This window comes from Carlito syrichta, unplaced genomic scaffold (assembly GCF_000164805.1).
Source record: "Carlito syrichta isolate Samal-C Ts95f unplaced genomic scaffold, Tarsius_syrichta-2.0.1 Scaffold302435, whole genome shotgun sequence".
Lineage (NCBI taxonomy): Eukaryota > Metazoa > Chordata > Mammalia > Primates > Tarsiidae > Carlito > Carlito syrichta.
In genome coordinates, this window is record NW_007246531.1 from 68,605 (window position 1) to 94,749 (window position 26,145).

Genomic DNA, 26,145 nt, shown 5'->3' on the forward strand with positions numbered 1-26,145 from the left:
TACAGGCTGAGCCACTGAGCCCGGCTAACTTCGTCCTTTAAATCTCAGTAATTACTTTCCTCTGGTAACATTCTCTGATTCATCTTTCCTGCCCGAGAATGAGTTTAGTTAAATACATTTGGGATTTTATAGTCTTCCATATACATCCTTATATTCACACTTTGTGTTTCATTTGAATATCCCTACCAATAGGATCTTACCCTTTTTGTTTTTTAATGAAAAGCTTCTTTTCTTTTTCACATTATTATCACTGGGGTTTATCACACTGCATGGACTGTAGAAAGTACATAATAAAATATTTATTATTCCAAACAGTACTCTAGAGAATGGACTTGGAGACAGATTGCCTGGATTTGAATTTTGGCTTTGCCACCTATTAGTTGTATGACCTTGAGAAATTTACTTTTCTCTGTCTCAGATTTCTCACCTATACAGTAAGGTTGATAGTATTAAGGGATTAAATAATAAGAGAAACAAAGGAGTTAATATCTACAATGCTCAAAATAGTGCCTACAAAGTTGTTAACTCTATTAAAGAGTTGATTTACTCAGAAAGATACATAGATTGTTTTGTAGAAAATATAAACTTTAAAAAATGCAAGTACAAGGACAACAAGCTTTAGCCAAGGACAATGACCAAGGTTTGAAACAGAAAAGAGTTTTAGACTAACAGCAAAATATATGCCAACTCCTAAATCCCACAAAAATGGAGCAGAGAATAAAATCAGAAATAACAGTGGCCTGTCCATTACCACTATCAGGCTAAAGTCTGATTCTCTCCTGCTCTATATCCTAGGAGCCACAAGGTACAAACTGTCTCAATGGGTTCCTTTGCTTTCTTGCTTCAAGTTGAGTTTAGTAAATGGGGAATCCTGGTAGGATATCAGAGGGAAGAAATAGTGATGTTGGAATATTTATTCTGCTAGCTCTTTCCTTGCAATGCCATCTTATGAAGTCGAATTCCTTCAACCAAAGGTTAAAACAATGATCAAAGTGCCCCCCAACACCCTTCCTCCAATGCACACAATAGTCTCCATCTCATCTCTGATAATCTCTCTTTTCCATTGTTCCATATAGCCCTGGGATTTCACAACTCCCTACCTCTTTTATGACTAGTCCTAGGATCTTACTTGCATATTTCTCCGTTCATTTCCAAATCATTTGTAACTACTCTTTTTTATTAGATGTTCTGCAATTATCATTGTCATCTCTAAGCTTCTGACACATGATATCCTACAGTTTATTACAACATTTCTCTTGGACTCTGAGAACACGGGTTAACACTATGGTGAAACCATATAATGTAGGTAACATAAAAAAGGGGGACGGATAATCTTGAAAGAACACTGCTCAAATGGATTTATTTTGATAACCATAACACCTTGGTGCCAGAATGCATTGTAGCACTCCATTGTGGAAGATAACCACATTCTGAAAAATGGGTAGAGAGATCTGTAGACATCAGGAGCAGGTGTAGAAATATTCATAGGTGAACATGAGTGGAAGCCTGCTATCGCATGTTTTTGATCAGTCACTGGCAGATACTTTTCAGAAGACTTGACATACCATAGAAAGCCAGAGATGGGAAAACAAGGAAAAATGAAGGTGTGGAAGACTGAACTCATGGAACATAGGTGTCATTTTCTGTATTTCACACAGATAGCTGGGTAAAAACTTAAAGAATGGATGGAGGTGTCAATACAGCAAGGGGGAAGAACCAGACAAATGTCATTTTGTCTGTTATTATGACCCTATGTTTGCACTCCAGGAGATATGGCTTGTGAAACCAACAACATATTTAGTATGACTTTAGATGCCCAGTGCTTTGCAGAGTTCCTGGTACATTGTCAGTATTTAACAAATATTTTACAAGAAAATAATAAATTTAAAATGTCATTAAATAAACACATCAGAAGTATTTAATTAACTAGTGTAAAAGGAAAAATAAATGAAATAGTGACTGAATAAATGAATGCTCTTGTAGTAAAGAGATGATAGATTAAATTACACTCTGTTGAACTTAATGTATTGATTTGTCCTTCTAAATGTCCAACTTCTAGGGAGTGACACTGGTGCTAAAGAGAATAGATCTCTTTGTCTATTTTTTTTTCTTTTAATAAAGACTTGGATTCATATTGTCAACTTTGAAAATGATCCCCAAACCATTGATTTTCCACTGTGTTTGCAGGACTGAAATTGTCTTCTGTTTTTATAAGTGATAAAAGCAATGACTATGTGACCCTGGAAATTGGCTGGGTCAGTCTTGACACTTTTTGGACTGAAGCCTAGTAAATGGTGACAAATCTCCGGAGGGTTCTGTGTTACAAATGGATTTTTCTTTTGAAAAAAAAAAAATAGCACAGCAATGGCACTGCCTCTACAGTCTTGAACTTTCCGATACTAAGTAGAGCTATTCTGGGCAATTGAGACATATCCCTTTAATATTCTTGACCCTGCTGAAGTTCTACTTTGCTGCTTAAAGGGAACACAGAAAAACTAAGTCAGTCTTCATTCACATTGTATAAAATGTGTCATTTCAGTTGATTTGGCACTTGCATTGCAAACTTTTTGCACTCAGATGTCTTACTTTATTGATAATCAAAATGTTTAACACATTGGCTTAGTAATTCTATTACACATGTGTTTATGATATACCAGGAACTATTCGAGGTTTGAGAACATGTCAATGGGAAAAAAATTCCTGCCATAAAGGAGCTTATATTTTAGTGGGGTAAAACCATTATTGTGCAAAGGAAGTAAGTAAATTGTTTAATATACTTGAAGGTGATAAAGACTGTGGAGAAAAATAAAGCAGAGGTAGAGAAAGGATGAAGGGGCGTGGGCTGCTAGATAATTCAATGAGGGTCTAATGAAGAAGATAATATTTTTAGTTAAGGTCTAAGGTTGTGAACTACACAGATAATTGGAGAAAGATTATTCTAGGCAGAAGTGGTATCACACATGCAGTTTAGACATTTTCAAGGACGAGTAAGGATTCTTTCGTTTCTATTAAATATTCTGTTCTATTGTGATGTCATGGCCGAGTTGCTACAAATAGTCTTGATTACTGAGCAACTCCAGGGGGCACCATTTACACTGATCACACTTTTCCAGAGGCTGCACAGTGTAGCACCACTGAAGAAAAAGAATGGGTGCAGATCTGTTAGGTTGTTCTATATCAAGATTACTATAATTATTATACTTTTTATATTGATATGTTCATGTTTAAAAAATTAAAATCATACCTATTATTTTATTTTTATTTTGCTATCAACATGTTGAAGTGACAATTATAGTAATAGGAACATGTGGAAGTTCTTTTTTGGTTGATTAATTTTTTTCAGTGAAATAAGACACAAGATTATCATCTGAGAGTGGGGATGCGACAAACTCTGTAGTACTCTGAGGAGAGGAGAAGGTGTGCAATAGTGGTCTGGAAGAGTAAAATTATGAATAAAATAAGGACTTGTAGTGCAACAGCTGGGTAGCATTGGGGGTCCACTTGAGGTCTGTGTCCAGGTTTTGAGTTGAGTAAAACTAAGCATTGGTACCAGTCAGATTTAGTTTCACAGGCACAGGCATAGATTTGGCGTAAATTTGGATTCGCCGGGGCTGAGGTGTAACAGAGTATATGATAAAATGAAAGGTATAAAGAAATTCAGAGAGTACACAAAGGAATTCTTATTATGATTGAAAGAAGTAGAGTAAAGAGGGAAGCAAGGACTCCAGGAATGAGGGGCAGCAAAGATGTGGTAGCGTGATATCTTAGGAAAGGCAGAACTGTGTTTCAGCACTCTTTCGTTCATTGTGGCCCCTGTTATGTGAAAAAATGTGTTTCTAGATTTAATTTAGCAGCAAGAGATATGTTACAGGTATTAAGTATTCAGAGTTTCTGATAATGCCATTAACCTGTGTCAAATGATAACATTTAAGATTCTTTTTGTTTGTTTTTTGTTGTTTTATTTTAAAGTTGTGGAGTACAAGCAGGATTGCATACATAAATGGTTTAGGCACAGGTGACGTTTTGGGCCTCCCATTGGACTTCACCTCTCCTGGATTAGGATCATGCACCCTTACTGATGTTATGGGACACCCCCTTCCCCGGCAGTGTCTCACTCTTTCCAATCCCTTTTTTGTAGTATTATGACAGTTGAGTCAGATGGAAACATGAATGGTATTATCCATTCCATTATTACATCATTTCTGTGGTACTGCATGCAGAAATGTGCAAAGAATAGGCGCTCAAAATAATTTTGCCTAATACAAGTTACACTAGTTTCACAAACATTTTACTATATTTGTAATTTTGTCTCAAGTAATATATGTAAATATCTTGATTATATTTTCTCTTCATTTTTAGTACCTCAAGTATTTATACACAGCGCATATTAGGTTTTTAGAAAATCTTCCACCCGATTGCCAATTTTCATGGAGTAAAACCCTGGTTTAGATGAGATAGCTTGGGCATATGTGTGTGTCTGTCTGTGTGTGCACACATGCCTGTGGGTGTGTGAAGTAGACAAGTCAAAGACAGCCAAATGTCCCGTTTGAAGCTGGCTAAAATGCACTTTATTTTCTGATAGTGAACACATTTCAAACATTTCAGATACTTCTGCAATTACATACAGTACCTGAAGGGTTGCAACCATTAATTTAAAGGCATCATTTTATTATTCAAAGGAACCATTAATTTAAAAAGGCAAAAATGGGAGATTAGCATAAACTATTACTTTATCTTAGCAATGGAATATTTTTTTAAATATTATTTTTAAGTCAAGCTGAGATTTCCCTTAGGAGACATTTCCCCACCTTAATGTCAGCTTAACATATTCATGGAAAAATGTTTTAAACATTTGGTATATGCATGAGCCATCCTTCTGATCGTCACTTCCCTCCCCCGCCCCCAAAATGCAATGTTATTACATTTTGTCCTACTGTGACATACTGTGCCTTCTCCTAGTTAAAATAATTTATATCTGTGATTATTTGCATTTTGTGAAAACTTTACTCCATGTGAAGCAGATTAAATTTTATCAGACAAAAGAAAATCTATGTTAATAAATGGTACCTATATGTTAAAAAGAATTAAATGAATGAATGTTTATTTGAGTAAGTGGCTATATTGATCATTAATTATGTTTTCTGTAGACATGTTCACAGGTTTCAAACTGAAATCATACTGGATTATTATATTTCCATTTTGTTATCATCACGTTGAAGTGGTATCATATTCAGAAATAAAAGCACCAACGCAGTTCTCATTTTGAAATCAGTTTATATCAAGCACACCAATTCCCCTCTATTATTAACCAGCTCTAACTCTCTTCACTGCAAACATATTTGGGAACAATTTCTTATATTTGAATATTGCTCAAGCTACTGCAGAAATAACTGCAGGGAACAGAAATGACAACTATAAAAAAACATGGAATGATGAAAATGTTCAGCCACTATGGATAAAGTATAAAGGCTATCAGGTTGAAAGGATTTTTCAAACTCAAAAAGACAAAAAAGAAAAAAAAAGATAGAGAAAGAAAAAGATGTTCTAACTAATGGTTTTGAGAGATTATCCAATTGGAACCTGGTGTATTTAATAGAGCAGTTAAAAATGCTAAAAAAGAATTAAATAATACTGCTAACAAATCCCCGAAAACCTTTGCTCTTGATTATTTCACAGCTAATTAATAGAAACAAGTGTGATTATTGAAGCGATGAAATTAAAATGTATCAATGAGAGAAAATTATGCTATTAGTGACTATTTCAAGAATCTATTCATGAAACTCTTATCTAATAATTGATTGATAAACAGGCATTAAAATCTTGCTAACACTTTAAAAAAGTGTTAGATCATTATTTTTAGGGTATTATTTTATATAAATATTCCTTGGCACGGTCTACAAATGCTAGACAATAGGTGCAATTTGAATGTAGACAAACCTCAAAACAATGTAAGAGAAAAAGCAATGAAGAAGCATTAGAGCATGCTATTAGATCCTCTAATAAAGTAATTGAAGTGGATTCAAATTTTGTACACAAACTAAAAACAAAATGAAAAGCAGCAGGTGAAAAAACAGAGTTTTTTTTTTTTCCTTTTGTTTGTTTTTTGTTTTTCTCTTGAGTAATGGAAAATCTTTGGATGTTTGCTGGTATTAGTTCGGCAGTTCAAGATCACCAAAAACGAGGTCTCTGATTCTCTTTGCATTTCCTTCATTGTTGGATGGATGAATACTTTAGCTCCATCTAATACAAATATTCAGTAGGTCAGAGAAAGGAACAAAGACAATGGACAGGAGGGCAAAGCACCAGCAATATCTAACCTCCTTTCCTCGAAGGCCCACATCATGACTTATATTTGATTGTCGAGAACTAAGTTACATGCCCATTATCTAAAATAAAAGTTGAGAAATTTAGTTCTTTAGCTGGAAATTTGACTCCCCAAGTAAACTCTGGCTTTATTCTGTAAGAAAGAATACAACCATGGGCATTGAGTATGTATTTAGAAGTGATGATCAAGGACAAAAGACATCTGTACCTTGAAATAGGAATGTGGAAATAAGGATTCCCATGCCTTGATGCTAAGGGCCCACTTCTAATCTTATGTGTGAATGACACATAAGAATACTGATCTAGATTATAAAAGAACAAAAAATCGATACATTAATTAGAAGCATGGGGAGGTGATATGAAAATCTGGAGAACTGGTATTTCAAATGTAGAGTCTAAGCAAAGATGATTAATAACCTAGTTGGATTTAAGGTACCTGAAGCTCTAACATCTAGGATAAAAAGCACCTCCTTATTTCCTAGATGAGTTACTTGAACTAATCTCCTAATTTCTAATTCAAAGCTGAAACCAAATCAATTTATTTTTTCATTCCTCAACAATTTAGGCACTTTTTGAAGATCCATTAAGACAAGAATTACTGGAAATGATATTTTATGTCACACAAATTTTATATTTCTATGGACATAATAGGTCACCATTAATCCCTGATGAATAGATGGGTATTAATTTGGGATTCATGAAACATTGTTCTTCATTATGATCCCAATGTGATGTACTCTCTTTGGGATCAAGTATAAGTTAAAGTATAAGTTAAAGTTTAGTAAACTTTTGCCAACAGCATACTGCCTCTGTCACACATTTCTTCCTTGTTTGAGTTTTAAAACTTCAAAAATGTAAAACCCATTCTTAGCATACCAGTCATATAAGAGCAGACTTCGGGCCGATTCCCACAGACACTAGTTTCCCAGTGCATAGAGAGGCTGTAGCCGAACCAATATTATTTTATTGGGCATAGTCTTGTGCTTTTTTTAACGCTGTTTCCAGTTTTCACAATGGAAGTGATAATTTTTAAACATAATTGAAAAACAGATTCAAGCGTTTGCATGCACGTGGATTCTTAATTTTTTCATATATTTTTCTAAAAATACAAATTGCATCATTCATGTGTTTTTGGGGGAATGTTTGGAAACATATTAGTCTTTGTATCATTAAATATTGATGATTGCCTTCAGTATAAAGTTATGGGTAGTTGAAGGATTGCAAAGCTAATGAGAATACATTGTTTCTTTTTCCAACTTGAACATTATGTAACCTTGAAAAAGTCACGTGGCTGTCTTGTGCATCCTCAGCTTCTTATTTCAAAAGAAATGATCATACAATTTTTGAAGAAATGTAGTAAAAACAATAATAGCTGTTATGATGACAAATGCCTTTTGAAATGGTTATCTGCCAGTTACACTGCTAAACATTATACTTACATAAACATGCAAACATGGCATTTAATCCTCATAAAAACCTATGAATGGGTTTTACATTCTTGAAGGGTTTTAAAAATCAAACAAAGAAGAAAATGTGCAATAGAGGCAATATGTTGTTGGCAAAAGTTTGCCAAACTTTAAATTATACTTGATCCTGAAGAAGGTATATCAAATTGGAATCAAAATGAAGAACAGTGTTTTATGAACCCCTAATTAATGCACACCTATTGGTATACTTATAGGCCAGTTACTCTGTTAAGCATTGTACCTACGTAAACATGTACACAGACCATTTAATCCTCATAAAGACCTATAAAGAACTACTGCCATCCTTATTTTACACATTTGACAATTAAAGCATACAACTTTTAAATCTTTGCCAAGGTCACCCATATAGTAATTGGCAAAAATGAATTTTTAAAAATTTATTTTAGAGCTGTGGGTTATAAGTCAGAAATGGGTACATAAGTGTTTTACGTACAGGTGAAGTTTTGAGCCTCCCATTCGACCTCAGTTCGCCTGAATTAGGATCAGGCACCCTTATTGATGTTATGTGCCCCGCTCCCCCATGAATTTGATGCCAAACACATGGACTTGACTTCTTACTGTGCCACTAGGTAATGACAACTAGATAAACTTATGTCACAGAGAAAAAGATTCTCATGTATAAAAGTGGCTAAAATTTATTTTCTTCAGAGGAACATGACTTTTTTATTTTGTATTTTGTACACGGTTTATTATAAACAAAGCTTAACAGTTAGAGAAAATATTAATTTGCTTTAAAGCAAGTAAATTAAATATCACTAAGTACATTAACCAGTTATCAGCCTACATCCTAACAGAAAGCCTCTGTTGCAATTTTCATGTGTCAGCACATAAAAAGAATGGAGCTTCTCTGCTTAGTTTTAAAATATTATTTGAAAGAGTAAATCCAAAGAGAGATCAAATAAGCAAAAAAACAATTTTAAAAGATTTACACTTACCAAAAAAAAATAATAACAATAATAAAGTATCCAGAAGTAAAAGACGCAAGACTTGATGGATTTATGTTAATGCATTTCGAGTGATATAAATAGTTCATTTTCTTTAATTATTGCTGCCCAATATTAAAGTGCATTTTGTAAGTGGCATTTTTGCATTTGAGGTTAAACACATTCAGAAATAAAACAGTTGTTTGACAAGGAAAAGATACTGCCATCAAAATAGAAATCTCAGAGGAAGGGGGTGTCTGCTATCGCACTCTGCTAAGAAAATCAAGTAGATAAATATGTAGCATAGAGATTTTCTGTCTAAGGAAAATTCCTTCATCTACCTGTCAATACCAGACCAGCAAGCCAAGGGCTTATCATGATATAACACATGACAAGAAAAGCCATTTTTCTCTAAATCCATTGCTAAGCAGTATGAATATTAATAACTAATGAAATACCAATTCTAATTTGCAGACAAAAAGTTCAGGCTATTCTTCATGTTGTAAGTTTGGTGGAAATAGAAATTGATGAGAATCTTTAAGACTGCTTGAATAAGCTAGCTAAGAACTTTATTAAACTGTATTACCCTACATGAAAAGTGGGTTAAAACCTTACCTATTGTCCACAAGCATATGAAAGGAGATATATAAAATATTCTTTCTTGTTATTCAATACATTGTTCAGTATGCCATTTATAGACCTCAATTTTCCAGACTAATCTAAGTTTTATAAATAGCATTCACTTCTCTCAATACAGAAAGGTCCGTAAGTTCTAACAACCACTCATTTTTGCAGAGATCATTTATATGTTACCTTAAGTGTATGACTAAAAAGACCCTTATAAAAACAAGACTTGTTTTACTGCAGGGAGACATTGTCTGCTTCTCCCAGAGACACCAGCTCTTATTTTTGAGTGCGGCATACTATAGTTAGAACCAAATGTTAGCCTGTAAGTTCTTTGTGTGACTATGAACAAGTCACATGAACAAGTTCCAGAGCTCAGTTTTCTCATTTGTGAAACTGGGACCTTTCAATATCACTTTAGGAAAAAACCTAAGAAAGGCAAACTCCTCGGGTTCACTCCCACTGTGGGAGATTTTCTGTTCTCTTAATAAATCCTGCTTTCTAAAAAAAAAAAAGAAGTCTAAAAAGACTGCTCCATCTAATTTCCAAACTTAGTATAACTCAGATTTCTATAGTTTACAGCTATCAGGGAATTTGTTGGTCAACTAGATGGCTCATTTTGTTTTAATAAAGTGAGATTCTGGCTGCTAGAGACAGCATGACAATGGCTAGGAGAGAAAGCTACTAATCTTTCAACCTGAGAAAGTAGAAAAAGTAGACAGAAGAACTCAAACATTCAAGGAACGTAGTTTAGGAGCAAAGAGTCCTCATAATCTCAGCAAACTTCTGAGAACACAACAGAAGCATAATGCAGTGAAATTATTCATATTAAAAATGAAAACATTTAGTCTTTGTAAAAATGTTATGTGATGCTTTTATTAATTTAAATATGTATTTATTAATTTAAAGGTAGTAAGTTATGTATTTTAGGAAGTTGTTTTCTAAAATGGAAAAAATAATAAATAACTGCTGAAGTTTTCAGTGACAAATGAATGACTTATTCATTGTAATACAATAATCCATGTTGATTTAGCATAAGTTAATGATTGGATGTAGAGGTGTTTAATTTGGACTTTAAACACAAAATTATTACCATGAAAGTGTAACATTTTGTGATAGTCAACATTGTCATAAAGATGATTTATACAATCATGAATAAATTCTGCCTGTGAACAACATTCTTGGACAATATATAATATGAGAAATGTATGCATATTTAATATAAAGAGCAAAACTAATTAATAGATATAAGGATGAAGAGATATTTCTACTGAATACATGGATATATAAGAATATTTTAAATTGTTATAAAGTGCCATCTGTAAATAAGTGTTCTATATACAGTAACAAAATCATTTGTGTTCATATAAATGAACTTCAAACTAGTGTTCTATAATCTTACCAGTGTGATTTTATTATTTTCTTCCTTCCTAAGACCGTTTTACTCATCACAAGTTTCCAATAAATAGAATTAGTTGTATTCAAGATCATGCACATATTTCAATTTCTACAATTTAGTAAATTTCCACTGCTCTGTCTTCTAGAAAATGTCATTAATGTTTTATTTCACTATAGTATAACGCTTCTTTAAACTTAAAAATACCTTCTTGCTCTTCTTTAGAATTTACAAATACAAAAAAAAAGTCAGACATAACAGACTTAACATCACGTTTTCCCCCAAACCACAGGGAGCTTTAACATGAATTCCCAGTCTGAGAATTCTAGCATATCAGGGTAAATTATTTACAATTCTAGATGCATTTCTATGACAGCGTTTAAGTGTAAAAGTAGGATGACAACTTTAGTACAGAGAATTAGCACAATGGATTACATGGATTTTAAAATATTTAAAAATGATATAACGAGGAAAAGCAAAAGTTGTCTCATCATTGGGGAGGAAAAAAACAAAAGAAAAATGGAAGAGATAAAGCTGTATTTCCCTCAAACCACTTTTTTATAAGGACAAAGTTAAGCTTTTAATTGACACAAGATGATGTCACTAAAATATTCTCTAATCTAGGCTTTTATAACTTGTTCCTGAAAATGTATATTTGATGTGGGAAATGGGAGAGAGGGAACAATCTTCTAAATTCAAGAACCACAGAGCCTGGATGGAGGTAAGTCAGCAGTGATTTGTAAGAAGAGAGGGAACCTTTGAGCTCAAGGACAGAATCACAGAACCAGGAGGAAGAACACAAGTATGGCAACAGTGAAAGTTGGCACCAGTCATCAAGGACTGGCAACTACATGAGTGGAGCTTGGAATCCACTGAAGATTTCCAAGCCCCAATCATTAAAACAAAACAAAACAAAACAAAACAAAACAAAACAAAACAAAAAAAATGGGAACTTATGGCATGTAAAACAAGGGACCAGATACTAGGCCCTGTGGGCTATCCTGAAGTAGTTTAGAGGGCTTTGAGAGAGAATGTTACAGGATCTGAATTACATGTGACTGGATCACTATAGTTGCTTTGCTATGAACAAACTCAAGAAGGCCAAGAGTGGAAATAAAAACTGGTAAAGAGGCTATTGCCACAGATTAGTCAAGAAAAGATGGTAGAATTCAGACTTCTGGAATGGTGGTGTAAGGAGCTCTGTGGACCATCTCCCAGTGAAACATTCATAACGGTTGAAAATTATTTTTAAAACAACCAGTTAAAATTTCTAAAGAATAAAGTCATATAGAGCATAGACGAACATTTATTCAAGAAAATATATGGATATCGGTAAGAACAGTGCGAGTTTATGGTATTTAATCCATGACTCATTCACTTCTTCCTCTGCCCTGATATAGAGTGACCAAATCCTTACCTCATGTGGTTGCAGCCAAGATCAATAGTTCCCAGTGTGAGGTTATAACCTCCCTGTGAAGTGGTAAATACCCAGCACTTCTCATCCCCCAGTTGTGTGTACAGAAATTGTACTAGCCAAGAGCAGGTGAGAGACTGGGGACTCTTCTCTATGCAGCCCCACTCACAGAGCAGAAACTGTATCCCAAGTGAAGCAGGCCAAGAATATTATGGCTTTAATTTGCCCTTGCCCCATCTCAATTGTAGGGCAGTGGTTCCATTCCAGAAGAAGCAAGCCAAGAGGCTATTACCCTAACCCAAGACAATGCTCATAAATCTGGATGCTACTCTGAGAGAAGTAGACCATTGTAGTCATCTTTATCTCTGGAGCAGTGCTGCAGAGATTTTTCCCAGGGAAAGAAGCAAGTTCTAAATGAAGAGAGCTCCAAAGTTTTCCCCAAGGGAACTGACTTTATAGGGGACAAAGTGTGGAGAAGTTTAAGCCTAAAGTCAGTCTCAAAAACAATGGAGATTTTGATGGTAAGCAATTAAAAAGGAAGCTGTTGTTAATTAAGATGAACAGCAATCTAATTACAGACGGAAATTTTTCAGGGTGAACCGGAGAAAGAAGCAGCTAAGAGGAGCACCCTTAGGGTGAGAAAAAACCTCATGGATAGACCTCAAACACTACTTTATAAAGAAGACCACATTTTATTGGATTAGACTATAGAATAATCTGTATCCTAGGGCATTGTCATAAACAGTAAAGCATACAGCTGGTCGTTAGTCTAGGCTCACAACTAGCTAAGTTCTGTATTGGAAGCAGACAGTTTAACAAAAACATCAGGCAAAAACACAGTCAAAGAGAACCTTGTTAAACCACTGTCATCCCAGAATGATTGTGCTTCCTGTAAGAAGCGACATTGAGGATGCGTACCTCAAGTGATAGAATTTTCATTTAAATTGCCCAGTCATGTCATTAAACAGATATATAAGTAAATAGCAACAAAAACACCCTGGAGATGGAAGGAGGGAATCAGTAACAAGAATGTTACAGGTAGTATCTAAAATATTCAGTTTTCAGCCGGGCTCGGTGGCTCAGCCTGTAATCCCACGCTTTTGGGAGGCTGGGGTGAGTGGATTGCCTGAGCCTGCAGGTTCGAGACCTGCCTGGGCAGCAAGACCTCATCTCTATAATAAATAAAAAAATCAGCTGGGCGTGGTAGCGCATGCCTGTAATTCTGGCCACTCGGAAGGCTGAGGCGGAAGGATCGCCGGAGCCCAGCAGGTAGAGGCTGCGGTGGCCGGGAACGGCCACTGCACTCCAATCTGGGCAACAGAGTGAGACTCCAACTCAAAAAAAATTAAAAATAAAATAAAATAAAATAAAATATTCAGTGTTCAACAAAGATGTACAAGATATTCAAAGAAACAGAGATGATAATCCATACACAGAAAAAAGGTTAGAGAAGAAACTCATATAATAGTGAACAGAAAAGCAAAATTAGAAAACAATAAAACCAACATTTGATATTTTGAAAAGATCAACGAAACTGGCAAAACTGTAAGTCGATTGCCCAAAGAGAGGAACATAAAGAAGGCTCATATTGGTAAAATCAAGAATGAAAATGGTGACAGCACTACTGATCTCAAAAAAATAAAAATTGTCATAAAAGAATACTATGGAGCACTCTAGGCAAAAAAATAAAAATAAAAGGAGATCAAATGGATAAACTCCTTAGAAAAATACAAATTGCTGAAACTGAAGTGGAAATAAAAAAACCGAATAGATTTTTAACAAGTCAACTGATCGGTTTATTAATTTGAACACTTCTCACAAAGAAAAGCCAGTTAAATGGCTACACTGGTGAGTTTTACCAAAAATATGAAGAGGAATGTATGTTAGTAATTCAGATTCTCTTCTCAAAAATAAAGGAGTAAAGAATATTCTCCAATTAATTTTGTGAGTTTAAAAGTATATAGAGAAAATCCTAAGGCATCCAGCAAAAACAAAACAAAACAAAAAAACAAACAAAAAAACCTCCAAAATTAATGAATGAGTTCAGTAGATTTAGAAGTTACAAAATAATAATATGTATCCACAAAGGTAACACTGTGAAAATAAAATTTTAAAAATTTAGTTTATAATAGAATCGCAAAGAATAAAAACTTCTACCAGACTTTCAAAAGAGAATTGGTTCCAATCTTACTGAAACTATTTCATAAGATTGAAAAGGTGGGAATTCTTCCACACTCATCTATGATGTCAGTATCACCCTAATACCAAAGCCACAACAATAACAACAAATACAGACCAATATCCACAATGAACATAGATGTAAAAGTCCTCAACAAACTACTAGCAAACCAAATACAGAGGCACATCAAAAAATGAATCCACTACAGTCAAGTTAATTTTATCCCAGGGATGCAAGGATGATTCATATATGCAAGTCAATAAATGTGATCCACCACATAAACAGAATTTTTAAGCAATCATATGATCATTTCAATAAAAAGGCATTTGATAAAATCCAGCATCCCTTCATGATAAAAATCCTCAGCAAAAGAAGCATGAAAGGAACATTCCTTGAAATAATAAAAGCCATATACAACAAATCCACAGCCAACATCATCCTGAATGGGGAAAAGTTGAAAGCATTCTCTCTCAGGTATGAAACAAGACAAGGATGCCCACTTTCACCACTACTATTCAACATAGTACTAGAAGTTCTAGCCAGAGAAATCAAGCAAGAGAAAGAAAATGTAGTCAAATTGAAAAAGAAAAAACCAAACTATCCCTGTATGCCAATGATATAATCGCATAGACAGAAAATTCTAAAGTCTCCTCCAAAAGACTGAGGGACTTGATAAATGAATTCAGGAAAGTCTCAGGACAAAAAAAAATCTATACATGCAAATCAGTAGCACTGCAATACATTTTGTTTTTGTGTTTTGCTTTTTTGAGTTGGAGTCTCACTCTTTGTTGCCCAGGTGGGAGTGCAGTGGCACGCTCACAGCCACCGCAGCCTTGACCTGCTGGGCTTAGGCAATCCTTCCTCCTCAGTCTTCCAAGTAGCTGGAACTACAGACGTATGCCCGGCTAGTTTTTTTGTGATTTATTGTAGAGACAAGGTCTCACCAAGTTGTCCCGGCTGGTCTCAAACCTCAGGCTCAGGCACTCCTCTCGCCTCGGTCTCACAAAGTGCTGGGATTAAAGGCTGAACCACCGAGCCTGGCCACTGCAATACATTAATAGCAGCCAACCTGAGATTCAAATTAGGAACACAATGCCACTTTAGAATGCTACCATAAAACTAAAATACCAAAGAATATATTTAACCAGGAGGTGAGAGATCTCTACAAGGAGAACTACAAATCACTGATGAAAGAAATTTTACAGACACAGACAAATGGAAACACATTCCATGATAATGGATTGGATGAATCAACATTGTAAAATTACCATATTGCCCAAAGTAGTCTACAGAGTCCATGCAATCCCTATCAAACTATCAATGTCATTTTTCAGAGAATTAGAAAAACAATACTAAAATTCATATGGAACCATAATAGCAATCCTAAGTAAAAAGAACAAAGCTGAAGCCATCATCTTATCTGAATTCGAACTATACTACAAGGGCATAGTAACAAAACGGCACGGTACTGGTACCAGAGCAGACACATGAACTAAATGGAATATAATAGAGAATCCAGAAATAAACCCAAATATCCACAATGTACTAATCTTTGGCAAAGCAGCCAAAGCATACACTGAGGAAAGGGCACTCTATTCAACAAATGGTGCTGGGGAAATTGAATAGCTACATGCTAAAAAATAAAACTTGACCTTTATCTCTCACCATATATGAAAATTAACTCAACATAGATTAAAGACTTAAATGTCAGACCTGAAACCATACAAATCCTAGAAGAAAACCTAGACAAAACTCTTCTGGACATTGGCCTAAGCAAAGAACTTATGGCTAAGACTCCAAAAGCAAATGCAACAAAAACAAAAATAAACAAGTGGGTCTTAATTAAACTAAAAAGTTTCTGCATAGAAAAAGAAATATTTTTTTGTTGATTAAAATAAATAATCAACAGAGTACATACAGAATGGGAGAAGATATTCACAAACTATACATCTGACAAAGGACTAATGTCCAGAATCTACAAAGAACTCAAACGAATCAGCAAGAAAACAGCAAATAATGCCATTAAAAAGTGGACAAATGACATGAACAGACATGTCTCAAAAGGAGATATGCAAATAGCCTACAAACATATGAAAAAATGCTCAACATCACTAATCATCAGGTAAATGCAAATTAAAACCACAATGAGATACCACCCAATACCAGTCAAAAATGGCCATTATTAAAAAAAATTTTTTCTAAATAGATGTTGTTGCAAATATGGTGAAAAAGTATCAATTAAACACTGTTGGTAGGAGTGTAAATTTGTACAACCTCTATGGAAATAAATATGGAAATGTTTCGAAGTGGTTATTCAAAAAGACAACTGTACTTATATATTTATTGCAGCACAATTGCAAAGATGTGGAATCAAACTAAATGCCCACCAACTGATCGGTTGGCAATGAAAATGTGTGCGTGCGCACACACACACACACACACACACACACACACACACACACACACAATGGAATACTATTCAGCCATAAAAAAGAATGAAATATTGTCTTTTGTAGCAACTTAGACAGAATTGTAGACTGTTGTCCTAAGTTAAGTAACACAGGAATGGAAAACCAAATACCACATGGTCTCACTTATAAGTGGGAGCTAAATTAAGGATATGCAAAGGCATGTAGAATGGTATAGTGGACTTTGAAGAAGGGAGAAGGTAAGAAAGGGGTGTGTGAAGAATCATCTATTGGGTACAACATGTGGTGGGTACACTTTAAGCCCAGACTTCTTTACCATCGTACACTGCATCCATGTAACCAAAAGCTATCTGTCGTTCTAAAACTATAGAAATAAAATTTTAAAGTATTTAGGAATATATTTAATAAAAGAAGAGCATAACATAGACTCTAAACATTATGAAATATTGTTGAAAAAAATTAAAAAAGAAATAAATGGAGGGACAACCCATGTTTATGAAAAATTATTAAGATTTCCCAAGTTGATCAAAGCTATTACTGTTAAAAAACCCAGCTGACCATTGTGCAGAAATTGATAAGATGATCCTAAAACTTAAATTAAAACTGAAAGGACCCAGAATCGTCAAAAGAATCTTGAAAGATAAAGGACCACTTCACCTACTCGGATGACTATAATGGAAAAGTAAAACAATATAAAGGGTTGGTGAGAATGTGAAACAATTGGAACCCCCATGAGTTTCTGGTGGAATGTAAAATGGTGAACACACTTTGGAAACAGCTTGGCAGTGTTTCAAAATATGAAACATAGTTTCTGTATGGCTCAGAGATTCCAGTCATGGTAGATACTAAAGTGAAATTAAAACATATATCCACACAAACGTGAATGCCCAAAGCTACACTGTAAAGAATAGCCAGAAAGTGGAAATAATTCAAGTGTTTATCAACTGATGAATTGATAAAGAAAATATTATACAGCTATACAATGAATGAAATGTTTGTATTTGGCAATAAGAAGAAATGCAGTACTGATACATGCTACAGCATGTATAAACTTGTACTGATACATGCTACAGCATGAAAACATTACGCTAAGTAGAAAAAAGCTAGTGACAAAGATCACATTGTATATAATTCTATTCATATTAAATACACAGAATAAGCAAATTTATAAAGACAGAAAGTAAATTAGTAATTTCTAGGTTGGGGGAGTTGAGAAAAATAGGGAGTGATTGCTAATTGGTATATATATTTGAGTTAATGAGAATGGTCTGAAATTTGGTGAAGTTTGCACAACATTACAAACCATTGAAGTTTATTTATAGTTTATGTGGGTGAATTTTGTAATAGAGCGATATCAACATTAATGAAGCTGCTAAAATAATACAATAGTAACTTGAACTAAGTAGATTAGTAGCATAGGTGGTGAAAATTCATCAGTTCTAAATATATGAAGTAGAGGAAATGGATTCAATGAGAGAAAGAGAGGAATCAGATGAGTCCAATATTTTTGATCTGGAAGAATACAGTTTGCATTGAGCTTGAAGATAGAGATCAGGTTTTATTTTAAAATTAATGCAACAGTAAATGTGAGTTATACAGGGTTCTCTATATTTATTTCTAGTTTGTTGTAACAGGCACCTTCTAAATGACTTCTAGTGATCTGTCACCTAGTATTCACTCCACTGTTTAATTTCTCTTTTCTTGAATGTGGGCTAGAACTAATGACTGGCTGCTTATGAATAATATATTATAAATTATGATGGGCTATTACTTCGGACATAAGATTAAAAAGACTAAATCTGTCTTTCTCTTTTTTCCTCTCTCCTTCTCTCAGAGCTTTAGGCCTAATGAAGCCAACTGCCATGTTGTGAGCTGCCCTCTGGAGTGGCCCACGTGGCAAGGAACTCAGGGCAGACCTTGGTAACAGTTGGTGGGAAACTAAAGTCCTCAATCAATCCAACAGCCTGTGAGAAGTTGAATCTTGCCAACAATGATGTGAGCTTGGCAGTGGATCCACTCTCCAGTTGAGCCTTGAAATGACTGCCACCTCAGATGACACCTTGATTGAAGTCTTGAGAAATCCTGAACTGCATGATCCAATTTAGTCATACTCAACTTCCTGACTTGCACAAACATAAATAATTAATTTGCGATTTAAGTCTTTAAGTTTTGGCTTATTTGTTATAAAATAATAGGTGACTAACGTACTCAACTACTAAAGCAATTTACATAGATATTTGTATAACATGATGTGTATTCCACAGGATTCCTTAAGATCTCATGCAATTGCCAAAACATGTTTTATTAACCTATTTTATTTTATTGTGGTAGGGACACTTAGCATGAGATCTACCTTCCTGACAAGCTTCAAAGTTTGTAGTGCATTATTGTTGACTATAGATACAATATTGCACAGCAGATATCTAGATCTCATTTATCTTGATTGACTGAAAATTTAGGCTCCTTGATTAGTAACATTTTTCTTCTATTCTCCCAGTCCCTGGCAACTACCATTTCACTTTGTGATTCTATGAATCTATTTTAGATACCTCATGTAAGTGTAACCATGCAATATTTGTCTTCTGTACTCGTTTTATTTCACTTAGCATAATGGCCTCGAGATTAGCCCATGCTGTCATATATTGCAGAATGTCCTTTTTTTTCTATACCTAGATGCTTCAGGTTTTTAAAGTTATTCTTACTTACTTATTTACTTTGGGCTAGGGTCACTCTGTTGCCCAGGCTGGAGTGCAATTGCATGATCACAGATAAGTACAGTCTTGACTTCCATGGCTCAAGTGATCCTCTTGCCTCAGCCTCCAGAGTAGTTGAGACTATAGGCAGGTACATCGTGCCTGGCTATTTTTATTTTTTGGTAGAGAGAATGTCTCATTGTGTTGCCCAGGCTGGTCTCGAACTCCTGGGTTCCAGAAATCCTCCCACCTTGGTCTTCCAAAGTGCTGAGATTACAGGCATATGTGAGCCACCATGCCCAGCCTAAAATTATTCTTATGTAAGTCTTTCATGCATATGTGTGTCCATTTTTCTGAGTAGAAAGACTGTTTTCTTCTTTATTGAACCTCCAAAATACACTATTTGCTTCATTGTAAAATTATGTTAAATATTTGCTCACAATTTTGTCATCTTTAAATTCCCTAACTTTAAATACCCTATTAGTTATAATAATCAGCTTTTGATATCTTTCATTTGGTTTGCAGCACAAGGTTGTATACTACATAACCCAGTAAAAATGTAGGCATTCTAGGCATTGAAAGGAAGCTCTCTCTCTTTCATTTCATTGTGTCATTAATTCTGCTATCATATTACCCTTATTTCTTTTTAATATGACACCTACATAGCTGATTGAGTGTGCAGTCTATTGTAACACTTAAGGATTTTCATAACTACTCTTTAATAGATTTGTGTTTTTATGAGAACAATTTAAGAGTCAGCATCTTTCACTTCATGAATATTGTCTCTAATTATGAAAAAGTTGTATGGATTTCAAATATGTGTAGCTTTTTAAAAGCAGAGTTTAAAAACCTGGCCGGGCCTGGTGGCTTAGCCTGTAATCCCGTGCTTTGGGAGGCCGAGGTGAGTGGATTACCTGAGTCGCGGGTTGGAGACCTGCCTGGGCAACTTGGCGAGACCTTATCTCTACAATAGATTAAAAAATTAGCCAGGCATGGTAGCGCGCGCCTGTGGTTCCACCTACTAGGAAGGCTGAGGCGAAAGGATCGCCGGAGCCCAGCAGGTCGAGGCTGCGGTGCCCGGGAGCGTGCCACTGCGCTCCAGCCTGGGCTAAGGAGTGAGACTCCAACTCAAACCTCCCCCCCCAAAAAAACCTATGTCTCGTGGACAGCTGGTGGGAGGGGCACACCTCATCAACAAGGATGCCTAAATAATGAACATTGTATACCTAACCCTGAATTGTACCCCACATTTTTAAAAGGAAAAAAAGGTTTGTTTGTATAAGTAAATGATATAATTTATATAAAACAAAAATACCTATGTCTTTATTTCAAGAATCTTCACTTAGTTATGAATAAGATACCTAACTTCTCAATAAAATATCAAGAAAAATTTTTCTCATCATTGAAAAAGTCAGCATTGAAGACAAAAAGTTTATACATATCCCTTCAAGGTATTTTATGGTCTGCAACTGCTAGTGGACTGAAAAACCCCACTGGCTTGGAAACTTTAATGAGTCTGTATGTAAAACTTGAAGCAACAAAACACAATTTTTTTACTTCTTTTTTTTTTCTAAGTCTATTGTGGAATAAAATAAATAATTCAGGTTTATGCTACAGGCACTCTTCTTTCTGTGATTGAAAAGAAGAAGCAAGTTAAATCAGAATGATTTTTGGTAACTTTCATTAAGTGCTTTCATGTTGGCCAATGTTTCTAGCTGTCTTCCGCCTTTGTTGCCATCTTTGAAGTTTTGCTTCCATTTATTGACATGTTCAAGCAACTGAATGTCAGCAAAGACCTGTGATTTATTGAAGGAAAAATAATCCTCAATTTTTTTTTCCACTCCATTGCCATACCAAGAAGAGAATCTTGTAACTACCATCCATACCTTGGTTGACTGTGCTTATCTTTAGATTGACACACCCTATATACACACATGTGCACACACACAACATACATGTTCTAGATTAAGCATGCATGCACATACACACTCAGATCTATTTGTGCTCTGAAATTCGGTTTATATATACACATAGCTCCTATATACATAGATATATCCACACGGCACATATAAATGTGCATGGATTAAGCAACAACAATATTTTATATTAATAAAGCTTCTTCCGACTTTATGAAAGGATGAAGAATCAGGCTTGCAATGTGTTTCTCTTATGACTTTTAAACATATTTCAACAGAAAATTGCAACTTTACCTAGAAGGAATTCAGAGAAATTCCACAAACGGAACCATTCTGATTGATTTGGTGTTTTTCAACTACTTTTGAAATATCAATAGCAAGCTATTAATATGTTTGAATATGTTTAAATCATTTTTGGAAATACAATGAGAACAACAGTTCTTCTGAGATTGACAATCTCTCTGCCAGCTAAGGTCATACAAAGGAATAATGAGGAATGTCAGAATAGAATTTTTGAAAAAAGATCTAAACACTTGATTTTTATCTGTATAAATTGCTCATTTAGTTTGAAAATCTCTTTCATAATTACTTCAATTGCAGCTAGATGAGTATTTCAAGATGTTCATTCCAAATTTGTGGACTGATGTCCACAAATGATCACAGAATTTTAAAGCTGGAATTGATCAGTGGCATTATCTGGTCCAGTGCTTTCATTTGGCAGATGAGCTGATATAAGTTAATTATCTAAAAACTTTGTAGTTTAGAGAATGAAAAAGAGAGTCATTACCATTTCAAGAGAAGCAATTGAGGCATGAAGACATTAGATAAGTTGCCAACTTTATTAGAACTTGTTACTAGACGTCAGGACTAAAATTCAGCCTGCCAATATCTTATTTAGTGCTTTCTGCTATCCTATCCTACGTTGATATTGTTGATGGTTTTAAATTGTCACCTGGATCTAGAAAGATAATAATTTAAGATGAAAGAGATATCTTTCTTGGCTTTCTGGATAACACACATATTGTCTTGTTATGTTGACAGTAAAGGTGGCATTCTGAATGTCACTGCTTGAAGACTCTTGAGTTTTATTGAGCTGAACTCCAAAAGGAAAATGACAGTATTATTTCAGTGTGTATGCTTAACAGACTTCATTTTAGTTGTAACATTTTGACTATGCAAAATATAAGATCTTTTTTTACAAAATATATTTAGAGGCATAAGTCTAGCTTCTAGCCATGCTGACTAAACAAATGTAATTGCTCTGAATGGACTCTAAACAGCTTTCAACATTTCATTACAAAGCAATTACATCTGAGTCTTCCCCAGAGCTCTCAGCATGACTTTTAAAAAAGAAATTATACAAACAGGTGAAATCAACCATTATGAAATATAACCTACAAGCCTAAAAAGCAAGGTTTCAGAGTGGAAGTGGAGTAGAGTGGAAAGGGGAAGGTTTACTTTAACTGCACTGAGAGAATTTAGTATGCTTACTCAACATAAGTTTATTTTTGGAAAGAAAAATACTTAATTCTATAATGCTATGAAGCAGTACAAAATTTATTAGACAATCCCTAAAGGTCAAGTAAAAACAACCTTTTATATATTCATATTTAACAATTTTTTTGTCTTTTAAAAAACAAGATGTAACTGCTTACTCATCTGTATTTAGAAAGGTCGTACTTGGTTAATTAACACCTATTGAATGCTTACTGTGTGCCAGCCACTGCTCTAAGCACGTTATATGTATCCTCACAGCAATCCTGTTAGGCAGTTGTTGCTATTATGCTCATTTGTAAAAAACTGAAACACAGAGAACCTAAGTCATTTATTCAAGATCAAGCAGCCATAGACGGAAGTGAGTTTTCAAACACAGGGATTTTGGTCCCTGAATCCATCATCTTAACTGCTTTTTATGTTCTCTACATTTACTACTAAGAATCCTGTATGCAGATCTGGCACTAGTCTTGAGATTTAGAGATGGATAGAGGCGTGGTTCATTAGCATAATAACTGGGCTTCCAAAGATGGCTTTTAAAAAATGAAAATATCAGTAATCACAGAGTACCAATGAATCATGGCTGTTTATTTTGAGACAAGGGTTCTTAACTAGGGCCCAGGGTCTTTGGGGGTTTCATAAACTCCCTTGATTATATGTCCACTGGGTGAGGATGTAAACATGTACGTCTGAGCATTTATCTCAGGGAAATATTTCTGTCTTTCATTAGATTCTTTAAAAAGATACAAGGCTTAATTCGTTCTAGAACAGAGATGGCAAACTTTTTTGGTAAAGGTCCAGATGAAAATATTTTAGGCTTTGTGGGCCATATGGTCTCTTTTGCAACTTCAACTCTGCCATTGCAGTATGAAAGCAGCTGCAGACAATAGACAAAGGAAGGAGTGTGGCAGTGTTCCAATACAACTTTTTATTTATGGACTTTGAAATTTGAAGTTTATATAATTTTTCTGTCAAAATGATACTGTTTCTTTGACTCTTTTCCTTTGATTTGGATTAATAATAAATGTCAACAACAGCAACTACTACTACTACTTTCTTAGCTCGAGGATCAAAGAAAACAACATTCTGGATTTGGCCCATAGGCCATAGTTTGCCAACCTCTAGTCTAGAGCAAGTGATTCTCAAAGTGTAGTCCCAGGATCACAGGCTTTATCTGGGAACATTCTGAAAATGCAAATTCTCAGGTCTCTGCAGATTGCTGAAATCAGAATCTCTGGGAATGGGACCCAGCAGCCTATGTCTTGAAAGTCTTTTAGGTCAAACAGACGCACACCAAAGTTTGAGTGTCACTGGTCTATAGCCACCGCTCTAAATATTCCATTCATTCATCCCTTCCTTCATATTTGCAATGAATGATTTTTGAGAGATTAATTATATTGTTCCAGGAACACAGTGAAGAAAGTATTGTTTTTTTTCTCTCTTTAGATGCAAAATGATCCTCTCATCAAACAAGAGATGACAACTTTCTGAAAATGACTTCATGGTCCCATACATAGATGCACACAGGCCTGAAACACAATATCACAAAGCAATATATACCCTTAATACATATGATGCAATTTGATATTCTGTTCTATTCTATTTCTACTGAATTCACCCCAATTAATTGATTTTAAAATCCACTACTAGATCACAAGTCATAGTCTGAAAAATGCCACAATAAAGTGTACTCACCAGTGCAAATTCCTTGTTGAGAATCATCTGCTCCACTAATGATGACTCATTGTGGAAGAGGTGGGGCTGCATGTGACTCCACATGTGAGGAAACCACCAGAACTCATCCACAGACCGAAGCAAAAGGTCATCTCCTTCATCTTCCTCTTCAGTCCCTATATAATACAAAATTAAAAATGGTTTAGTGAAGATTTTGTACTAGTTTAATGTTATTTTATTCAGATTTCTGTTATTTATTCTTCATGCTCCTAATATGTAGATCCAATTCTGTGTGTGTGTGTGTGTGTGTGTGTATGTGTGTGTGTGTGTGTGTGTGTGTGTGTGTGTGTGTTTTATAAGCAAAAAATCATAGTCTAAGTTCCAGAGGCGAAGGGTTTGGGATTAGGATGGGGTCGAGTGGACATGGCTGGCTCCAGGTCAGATTGTTGTTTTAATTTAAAACTCGGAGTATTTTATCACTGGTATTGTTTAGAATTGCTAGCACATGGTGCTAATAAAAGGCAGATCTATTTTTAAATGTTTTTTTTGTCTTAAAAATTATCAACAGACAAATTATCAAATTGTCTTTCTTATTGTACAAAGGGCAAACTTGATCAGAAATATGATTTTTGTTCTTTTAAAAGTTGTTTTTTATATAAGTCCTGGCTTATAGTGGAGTGTATATGCATTTGGTGTACTCTTAAAAGAGAGTATGTTTTAAAGGTGGGTGCTTAATTTAATTTAACTTTTTATTTACATTAAGATAATAAATATTAAAGATCTTTTAAAGAGTTTTCTCAGAATGTTCTATTTGTGTGTCCTATAATAAAGATTTCCCTGGTATGAAAGTGGTGCCATTAAATGAGTAAAGCATATATTTGATGTCATTCAATAATTAGAGTTCCTAGTTTTGCCACCTAATTGACTATGTGATCTTGGACAAGTTCACTTCTCTGAGTCTCAGTTTCCTGGTTTAAAATATGGATATAAATATCTGTGTCATATGGTCCCAGTGAAGAGTCAATGAGCTCAATTTGTTAAAGCATTTAATATTATGACTTGCAAATAGTAACCACTTTATACATATTAGGGTCACCTTTTTAAAAATAACATCACTGGCTCATACTTTCCGTGTTTTGAATTTATATGTTTTCACACATTCTCATATACTTTGACTATCTATATTAGAAACTTAAAATCAGAAAATGGATTCCTTTACCTAGCACTGTAACATGCCACCTCCCCAGAGCAGTGGTTAAATTAATGATTTAATTCAGTCTATATTAGTAAAGTCAGTGGACTATAACAGCTTCATATAGCCACTAAAGTGTATGCCAACTTGTGTTTCTCTTTATGAATTTCATTCTACCTGGGATAGAGTCCATGATTCATAGTACTCAAAAGCTGTAAGGACCACCAGGTTTAATTAGTGTTTTGGCACCTTGAATGCTACACAGAGCATAGAAATAAATGTTTTGAAAGTGGTACATATACACGATGGAATACTACGCAGCCATAAAAAAGAACAAAATCATGAATTTCACAGCAACCTGGATGGAACTAGAGTCTATAATACTGAGTGACCTGTCACA

At 34.8% G+C, this 26,145-nt stretch overlaps 1 protein-coding gene across 1 annotated transcript in view; it reads right to left on the bottom strand.

The window, feature by feature from the left end:
• LOC103259004 (bifunctional heparan sulfate N-deacetylase/N-sulfotransferase 4) overlaps positions 1-26,145 on the bottom strand; it is a 250,617-nt gene that overhangs the window by 51,799 nt on the left and 172,673 nt on the right. The window contains exon 4 of the mRNA XM_008056668.2: positions 24,575-24,729. Coding sequence (XP_008054859.2) covers positions 24,575-24,729 — 155 coding nt within the window. The remainder of the gene's footprint in view (positions 1-24,574; positions 24,730-26,145) is intronic.